This window comes from Pseudomyrmex gracilis, unplaced genomic scaffold (assembly GCF_002006095.1).
Source record: "Pseudomyrmex gracilis isolate BER0280 unplaced genomic scaffold, ASM200609v1 scaffold_38, whole genome shotgun sequence".
In the NCBI taxonomy this organism is placed as follows: domain Eukaryota; kingdom Metazoa; phylum Arthropoda; class Insecta; order Hymenoptera; family Formicidae; genus Pseudomyrmex; species Pseudomyrmex gracilis.
Genome location: NW_018020622.1, coordinates 284,511 through 294,757, shown reverse-complemented (window position 1 = coordinate 294,757; position 10,247 = coordinate 284,511). Strand labels below are relative to the sequence as shown.

The 10,247-nt window shown below is 36.5% G+C and overlaps 1 protein-coding gene across 1 annotated transcript; it reads left to right on the top strand.

Moving 5' to 3' along the window:
• Positions 1 to 676: 676 nt before the first annotated feature.
• On the top strand, positions 677 to 3,720 carry LOC109852871 (retinal homeobox protein Rax-like). The gene is made up of 2 exons (XM_020424427.1): positions 677 to 923; positions 2,858 to 3,720. The coding sequence occupies exons 1-2, from the start codon at positions 677 to 679 to the stop codon at positions 3,718 to 3,720; spliced, it is 1,110 nt and encodes a 369-aa protein (XP_020280016.1).
• The last annotated feature ends 6,527 nt before the right edge of the window (positions 3,721 to 10,247 follow it).

Genomic DNA, 10,247 nt, shown 5'->3' with positions numbered 1-10,247 from the left:
TTTATAATAGAAATATATACTTTTTATAATAGAAATATATTCCACACTGTGTAAATTTTATCTCAGAATTTTGACAACTTAATTTAACAAATAGTTTTTAAACAGCAGATGATTAGCTCGGGTTAAATTAACAACTATGTTTGAAAAAATAATTGTGACAACGAAAAGTTAAGAATTCGACGAATTATTCTATTCGACATTCGAGTTTTTAATGTATAAATCAATTTTAATATTCACATATAATGTGAGCACAAAGACAACATTATGTAGAGTTAGAATAAAAATTCAAGTTCTATCAGACTCGAGCCGAACTTGATTTTTATTTTCTAAATTTTGTGGCTCGATATTCTTTTATCGCGAGATTCCGAAGAAAACCGACACGTAAATTGCCCGAGGTGAAATCTTTATCTGGCGTAATCTATTGTTATATTTGCCGGAGGCTACTAAACATCAGAGATTTGACCCTCTTCCCTCTCTTCTTGCATTTATAACAGCGAAACAGAAACGTGATGGAACGTTTGGAAAAACACTTTTAATTCGACGGTCGAATAGTAAAGACGTATAATCGTCTTAGAGTCGCAGTTAGAGAAGGTCGGTGGACAATAGCGTTACCACTTAGTAACGTGCAGCTCTGAAGACATTTAATTGCAAAGTACTTGGCAATTATATTGTTACAATGTACGATTGTAATTCGTATTCTCTTGTTACAAATCTGCCCGAGAAAATTGCTGAACCGATTTATATCTCACAACCGCAGAGTGGTGCTTCTTCTGGATGGACTAACAATATAGAAGCTGTGGCAGGAATGAATGTTGATATAAATAATCAACAACAGCAACAATCGATAGTGATGCTAATGGAGCAAATGAATCAGCAGAAAGATTTCGAGCAGTCACCATCCAGTTCTCCGACTGACGTCACAGGTATTTATACTGCTATTTGCATTATTTATTTCCGATATTATAGTGAAAAAGTTGTTTTTTTTAACAATCAAAAAAGCATCTGTATATATTTCAAGTAATTGCGCGGTCATATAACTTGTTAACCAACGTATAGTTACAACTTGTGTTCAAGGGCTACGCCCAATTCTGTGAGACTCCGTAGAACTTAATCTCTTGTGTTGTTTGTTTGATTTATTATTATTAAGGTTTTTTTACGTTACTATAGATTTTCAGTAATGATAACAATCATCTAAAATCAAATATCTTTAATGATCTTTTGAAATTGTTTATTGGAACATTGTATCTTCTAATCATTTGACAACTAGAAGATAAAAAATATTTCTATCGATTTGCACATATTGATTAACTCACATTTGTACACATTGGGACCTAGTGTATTTTTACAACAAATTAAATTTTTCGAATTTGTTCGAATTTTATTTTTATAAATTATGACTAATAATAAGCGTTCTGAGTTAGATCTTTAAGTTAGATGTTTTAACGGCTGTAGAAGAAAAACAGCATGCAAATATTATGTATATTTAATTTTATTACGAGAAAAGCATTTAATTATACAGCGTTTTGTATTATTACAGTTTCTTTGGGCGTAGTATCTTTTCTCTTTGTTTCTTCCGTGTGTTTTATTATCTTCTTCGCTACGTATTTCTTCTAGAGTATGTAGCTTTCTGTTACATGAGTTTTTCGGAATCAATTTCAGTCGGAGTAATATTTAGATTATTTTTGCTTTATTTTTGAGAAGAAAATCGATAAAAATCCGAGTTATTTCGAATAAAATAATTGCAGTAACTACTACGTTTCCTATGTTTTTTTTTTTTCGTCGTCTTGTGTAGTCGAAGAATCCGATAAAAAATCTAACACATAATTACATCTATTGATACAGTAGAGAGATTTTCAACATCTCTCGTTTCGCAAATCTCTAGCTTGAAGAAGTCGCATAACTTTATGTAAACATTTTCGATATATCTAACTTAATCTAGAATCTTTGAAGGTGTTAAGGTGCCTTTTCACGCTGACGTTTATTTTATAGCGTCAAAATAGGTCACGTGATCAAAGTTGACGCTAGATTGCAATAAATGTGTGAAAAAAATCTAACATCAAAGTTAGCTTCCAACTTCTTTTTCTTGACGCTAGAGTCAAGTCAAAGTTAGGTGACAACATGCGTCGTTGAAACGAGCGTCCCATGAATTCACACCTTAGGGCGTTGGCTTCAGTATATGTATGTGATAAATAAACCACATTGGTATTGGTAGTGCAGATATGGCTCAGAGTATCTATACAGGTTAGGCTAGTCTACATGCCATTTTTAAAGATCTTCGTAAGCGTTGAGTGGCAAGTCTCTGATTGGTGCCTGACTGAGATTGTAGTATGAGATAGATTAGATATCGGCACTGAGAACATTCTGATTCTAGGAGGCTTGGAAGACGCGAATCTTCTAGTTTATTCTCTTCTCCTATTGTGTAGTTATCTTATTATCAATTGTTACACACTCGCAATCTAATCGCACGCAGCCACGCAGCCATATCCAAAATGGCATATAGACTGACTTATAGTCTACTGAATTACATACATCTGCACACCAACTCTTACTTTGGTTTTGCGGACGGTTGTTTACATTTTTCAATGTTATTTTTCTAAAAACAGAAAAACTTTTGTAATAAACAATGAGAAAATTTATCGCTTTTACTTCACACAAGAAATAAATAACTGTCTTATTGATTCCGTGGTAACAATTTAAAAGTGAAGAAACGCAATCGTGACTCAACTACAAGCGATAAGGAAGCAAATGTCATTCCTGAATCTTTTTATTTTAGTTAATTTTTTTTAATTAAAAATGTCTTTCGTAAATTGCTATCTATATATACAAACTGTCTAACGATAAACTAAACTATTTACAGAATCCATGAAGGGAAACGCAAAGAAAGGGAAACGCAATAGAACAGCTTACACCAGCGAACAACTGATGACACTGGAAAGAGCATTCAGCGGCAGTCGCTATCTTTCTCGATCACGACGAATTGAAATAGCAAAGAGCCTTCATTTGAATGAACGCCAAGTGAAAGTATGGTTTCAAAATCGGCGGATGAAGCACAAGAAGGAAGAACAGGAGGAATGCAAATATTTTGGAAAGGTCAAAAATCTCAAGAGTATGTCACCTCAAGGCACTGAGATTGTGTATCAAACAGTAACAAATGTTCCTCCGACGTATGTACAGAATCTTCCTCCTCCGCCTCCATATCCTTTTCCTCCTCAATGTTCTAACAACGTATTGTCGAACAACATCCCGGCAATGTCTAATTACAAAGAACATTGTTACGACAATATTCAGAACACGGTAAAAGATTGTTATACCAATACACAATTATCTTGTAATAATTCTCTTCAAGATAATTTTCTGCAAACTAATCAAATCTATCAGGAGCAACCGAAAAATCAACAGCAATTGATCTACTCGAATCAAAATCAGACGGACCATTCGTATCAGCAGCAAGCGAACTACAACAACCAGCAACAAAAAAACTGTTTATATCAGTTGGGAGAAAACTCTTCTGAGTGTGCTTCTTATGTCTCTGATTTATCGGAATACAAAACTGGTCAAAATCAGTACAACAACGTTACCAACAACAATGCCGAAACTATTAAAGATATAACTTCTTACGACCTAACGCAAAATAATTCTTATGACAATCTGATAGCAAGCCTGTTGAGTGATCCGACATTTCAAGATCACGAAGATCTGACTGAAATTTTAGAATTGTAAATAACACTCACAAGTGTTCTCTATGTATGTCTTAGTTGTCTTATGTTGTTCTTAATTGCATATATTATAGTTGATAATGTAATTAATAACGCTGCTGTTTTCTGCGAGTATTTTGTCAGTGATAATTTTTCGAGTTGAAAAAGCTAAAACCAAATTTGTAATGTGAAGTCTGCGGTGGCACACGATGCTTGTTTTCGTGCTCACAAAGTGAACTAGTCGTAATCTCGAAATCAGATAATTGTCAAGTCGTCGTGATACTTGCATGTAATCCGGCATAAAAAAAGAAGCATCATGCGCCATAAATATTTTATGCTATATATTCTATATTACTATATAGTTTATGTAGCGCAAAACACTGTGTGATAGCGCGAAATATTGTGCGTAGCGCAAAACACCTCTTGTATATATATTCCATTTGTATATCACATATTTCTATATTCACAGATTGCATTTACAAAATTGAAAAACATGTATGGTTTTATATCAAAGCTAAACAAAATTGTTAAGAAGTTAATCATAAGTTTTTACATCATAAAGAGAAATTCATTATAATCGTATGTGTATAAGTAAAATTTATGTATCAGCAGTATTTTAAGTATATAAAAATTTATGTATATATATTTATGTATATCTCGATAACTTTTTAACGTATCCTATCGTATTTTAAAGAAATGCTCAAACTATTGTTTAGTCTTAAAAATTTCACATTACTGCGTTTTCTTTTCTAATAAATATTTGACTGGCTATTAGATAAAAAGTTCTGTAGAGAACCGTTTCTTTCTTTAAAAAAGGAAAATCCTGTGATAGTAGCGATCAAATATGTAACTCGGAAAACGCGCTGTGATAAGATTATTCCGTCTTGATTAGTTTTGTAATCGTATGTATAATTAAAGAAGTGAGTCGTTTTCACTACGCTGTCAGAGCGGTTCACAGTTATCAGTAACAACTGTGATTATTGTATACTATATTGTATGTCTTTATACACAAATATTTGTAAACTTAAAAAAGTTATAATAAAAAAAATTTTAAACAATTTAAAATTTTAAACATTTTGACAAAAAAGTTTAAACAAGTAAGTATAAAAAGATGCAAAAACATTATATGTAATAATTATATGGATGCATATTATATGTATAAAAAAAAAATGGAAAAATATATATATTGTTCAAAACCAAAGTTGAAGTTATTTATACATATATATATGCAAATAACATAACTGAGATTCTATTTTAATAGATAATTACAATTAGACACGGTCTGATTAATTTCTACATATATATAAATATATATACGTGTATATGTATATATAAAATCATATGATATTAAAAACTATTATAGATATGTTATAAATGTATAGCAGGTAAGTCTCCGAAATATATTTGTATTTTACGAAGGGTGAGACGTGCAGAAGGATGATACGAGAACGAAGTGTGGAATAACGCGGGGGAGGTGGTTCTCTCGGCATAAGGGTGGTCGCAAACAGAATGGAGGGGCGCTCTCTCACAGTGGAAGGAAGCAAGGGGATGGGGTTGGGTTTCAACCATGATTTCCATTCGCCAGCCATCCATCTTGTTTGAGACTGGAAACTGACAGATAGACGCGGATCCGAGTGCTGGTGACGTGGCAAGTCTTGCATGCTTGTGTGCGTCTGCATGCTGGCCGTGTGAGTGTGCTATGTGCAGCTTTGCGTGCCTTTAAACTTTACGTTCGTGTGAAAAATTTGTTTTCAGCGACACTCGTACAACAAAATTGCTTTTATATCCCGTACTCTGTGTGTAATACATAGTAATATTGCACACGCGGACAAATGGATCTGTTAAGAAAATTTTTAAAGTTTAAAAATATTTTCCAATTGTTTTCTGCATAATGTCGGATTTATTTTGGTTTTACAGCGCGCGATGCAATAACTTGCAATTTGTTCTCATAAGCGCTTTTAAATCGATCTTCGACTACGCTTGCGCGTGAAAAATATGACAGTTGACGCGTCATATCGTTATTATCAATTCGACAGCTGCGCCCAGATCTCGGTTCTATCGCGGTGTAGCTTTCAATTGAAACGCCGTAAAATCTTCTCAACCAAAGCGCCCTTTATACGAGCACCTACGTACATACTCATGTACGGATAAACGTGATCACGCGTGCGTGGAGAACGAGTGAGGTATGAGTACACGTATACCTACATAAGGTAGCTTTCACCCCGCGATCGCCTGTTTCTTCCAATAAATACAATGGACTACGGAATGCCCATGGATCTACAGCGGGATCTATGAGCATTTGAATCTGAATCAGACATTTCTCGCCGTTCGGATTTACCGCGAATGCGATTTCGAGAGATTCCACTTTTATTCCGGATGAATAATGGATGGATAATATCGAAACAGGACGGCCTATTATCGGAAGACGTAAAGATTTCAATATTTTTTAGACGTCTCACACGTCTTTCTTCTTCGTTAGCATTGCAATGATATCTATTAACAGAGTGTGGGAGAAAGAGAAGGAGAAGAAGAGGTACAACACTTTAAACACATGCACGTATATAATAAAAAAAATAATATTGTCTTTTAATTCTTTTTTTTTCAATTTAAAACTAATTTGCTACGTTTCTGCGACACCGATAAAATTGATTTGTGAGAATATTTAAATATTTGCGATTTTTAAAATTGTCATATTGCATTTCTAAACGCTATTACGTCAACAATCAACGTTAGAAGTTTACGAGAGTTATCGAGCGCGCGTTTAGATTCCTTACACTTGCATGTGAGACAAGGTTCGAGTTTCTTTCGGTTAAAACGTAAAAATATTGAAATGGGCGAGGCGAAAGAATGAATAAAGATCAGAGAGGAAAGAAAGAGAAAGACAGAAGCGACAGAAAGAAAGAACGAAAGAGAGAGAGAGAGAGAGAGAGAGGGAGGAGGGAACTCGGGAGAGAGTCGGTGTGCTGCCAGCACGTAAAGCGCAACTTGGTGCCCCGTGAGGAAGTGAGGAGAAGACGCCCCTTCGCGAGGGGCAAGGGAAGAGAGTTTGCTCGTGCACGCAAGTGATATTAGGTAGAAACGCATGAACTTTGATATATTCGTGAGGAGGTTGTAGGAAGAGAGGGTAAAGCAAAGTGGAACGGGGGAAGTAGTCAAAGCGTGGAAGGTGAACGGCGGTCGAGCATGGCGGCACAAGGCGCCATATCGCGGCAAGTATCTGAACCATACGTGACCTGCAACTTTCTGGTAGCATCTTTCCTTGAGAAATCGATCTAGCAAAATGCTCGTCTTTAAAAACTTCTCCCGATTTTAAGACGAGCTTAATACGCAATAAACAGTATTTAATGTTTGTACGATGACGATTAATGAACTTTTCTCGCGTTATTAAAGAGATTATTAATTCTCTTGGTTCAAAATAAAATTAATACTCATGTCTCGATGTGGTTTTATAAAAGAAAGATCCACACTTCGGCTTTCAATACAAATTACAGATCTCTTCATCGTATGCGATCATGTCACTTTTTAGTGATAAGCTGCTGTGTGCAATATAAAAGATTGTTCCTGCAGATCATCGCGCGATGCGCCAACCGACGACGTCGCGAAAACGGCGCGAGAATTCGAGAGACTGTGAGATTCGGTTGGAGGAGGTAGAAGCGGTGGCGACGGAGGCGGCGGAAAGCGGAAAACAACGGAAAATAAAGCAGCGGAAGAATCGCGTCGCAGGAAAAAGAATGAGGGCGCTGTCAGCTGGTGGAAATTATTCTGATTATGCTAATTCCGGTTCTGTTCCACTCCTTTACCCAGGCGTCCCCCAGCTCCATCGCCTCCCTGCTGCTGTCTGCGCCATCTTTCATAGGTGATATTTATAATACAGGGGTTCCCCGAGCAGTTTCAAACTCTTTTTGGCCCCCCTCCGCTTCTGTCCTACGCGCGCGCCCCACCACCCCATTTGGCTTTCCATCGAGTTCTCTCTCTCTCTCTTTCTCTCTTTCTCTCTTTTCTTTCTCTCTCACTCCGATCTCTCACCCTTGCATTTCTTCGCTCACCGACATCCCACCCCACCAGCCACGTACTCTTTCGATAAATTTATTCATATTCCGCTCGAAATCCGTCAGCCTTAAGTCGGTCACGTTATTCTGCACAGTGCACTTAACTGCAGTCAATTTTCTCAGTGTGAGGATACATTCTTAGTTTTCCGATTCGAACTTCCGCGAGATAGTGTTTTCACTCAACGTGGTATAAAAATATCGAATGACTGATTGTTTCCCGCGATTTCTCGGGAGTTTACGTCATGTGTTTGCAAAGAAAATCGCGCATTCGTACATATACGAATTGTGTTCTGCTCTTTTTGTTTTATTTTTTCTAGGCAAAAAATGCGACTTTCTAAACGTCATGCGCTATTGTTACATTTGATTTTGCAACAAACAACAAAAACATTTGTGATCATTGATTACGGAATCGATATATTCAACCTCAATACGAAACCTGCGAATGCACGTGCTCGTAATCTTCTTGGAGAGGTAGTAAGTTTTCCTTTTTAATTAAAGGTGCTTTCTATTCATGCCGCAGACCGCCACGCCCGCCGCAAAAGTTACGGTACGTTATTTCGTACTTCACGAAAAACGTTATTCGCGCAAAGCGGTCTGCGGGTAGTTTCGGCGGCGGGCCGAACTGCTCATCGATTTTGGATAATTACCTTATACATACTAAATATTGCGTATATATACAGAGTGATTCACTTAAATTGCTAACTAATATTAATTTCCTCAACCACTAACTTGAGATAAAATTTGGAAGAACGGTTTTATTTTCTTTTTGAAAAAATTGTTTTGACAAAGAAACACGTTTTTTACTTCTTTGTTTATGTTTTATTTTTTTAAGTGTTTTTCTTGTTATTACATGTAAATATTAGACAAAGATTATTGGAAAAGCAAATATTTCATTTATACGGTTATTTTCAAAAGAATCGTCGCAAAACTCGCGAGAAATTAAAATACTTTATTTTTCAAAAGATTATTTTACCTTCAAATAAAAAGATCATTCGTCACGGTAAAATATTGATCCCGCGAGCGGGATGATTATATCTCAACTCGCTTTCCAGACTGAACAAACGCGTCTGTACAAATATGTATAAAGTCTAATGCGTGAAGAGCGAAATGTTTGCCCTACATAAAGCATTGAAACTGCTACTCGTATTACCTCATTTGAAATGTCAATTCCACTTGAAATTAAAACTCATATGTTTGCTAAAAAAATTTCGATGTTCAAACAAAGTTAGACGCTAATATACGCTCCTTTTCTTCCAATATGATTATTTTAAAACTATTGTACGCGTTTATGTTTGTACATCGTGTATTTCAGTAGTTTTGAAAATTATCAATATTTTTTAAAAATTAGATACATGTATGAAAAAAATAACAAACTTGAATCTTCTTCTTGTTCTTTATTAATTTAAAACTTGAAGAGTGTTGAAAAAAACATTCGGTCGAAATTATAGGTTTTGCGAAGTAAAACAAAATTGCTCTCCTCCAGAGATGTACGCGAGGACATGAGGCATCGAATAATAGAAAGCAGAGACTCTTGTCAGGTGGATCATTCATAAGCTTCGTAGGTGGGCACGATAAACGTCAACTTTAATTAATCACTCAACTGTATTACTTCCCATTTAAGACCCCGTACATACCCCGCGTCCCCTCCGCCAGAAGAAGCATCCCGTTTCCCTTTTCGACTACTCGACGCCGCAATAGGTATTCGTAGACATTCAACGGATAAATCGTAAGCACAGCGCGCACTTTGCTTGAGACATATATACAAAAGAGGAGCACGAAAGCAAAGCCATGGGCACCTTTACAGACAGGCTTCGTATAAACATGTCAGTCTAGCGAAGCTCGTCTTCGAGAAACCGGCCCGCGTTCATCCATCACTCCTCGGGCGTACCCTTGGTCCTCTTGCGCTATACGCGCGGCCTCTGTTTCTTACATACGATTCTCCGCGTAAACCTTTTTTACGACATAACAAATATCTATTGAGTAATAATGAAAATAGTAATATTAATGATCGACGAAGAATTTTTCTGTTTATTTATTTATGAATCTTGAAAGCCACGAACTTACTCTCGTAATATTTTCATATCACTGTATAAAAAAACGACAATAAGAGCACAAATGAGAAGTAACGAGGATATAAGTAAAATAACAATGTGCGTAATCGTAATTATAATTTCCATCCAATATTTTGTGCGTCAGATATCGATGAATTACATATTCGTATAGGGCATTCGTACGTGACGATCGTGCGTGCGACGTCCTTTTTCCCTAGATGTTTTTTTCAAACGAGCGACAGCTTGCGCAACATAGCACGCCGATTTCCACGTACCGCTTCATACGCGATTGAAGGGCGTTTCGGCAAAATTCAGGGAAATATATGAACCGGGCGCGTTTCACTACCCCGCCGCCTTCGATCGTAACTCAAGCAGCGCGAACGACTTTTTCCTCTTCTCTCCGCGTCGCGTCGTCGGGAGCTCGACGACGAAACCGCGCGCGCGTCTCTCGC

Coding starts and splice junctions, on each gene's coding strand:
- LOC109852871 (XM_020424427.1), top strand. CDS start 677: ATGTACGATTGTAATTCGTATTCTCTTGTTACAAATCTGCCCGAGAAA. Junction 924..2,857: donor TTCTCCGACTGACGTCACAG/GTATTTATACTG, acceptor AACTATTTACAG/AATCCATGAAGGGAAACGCA.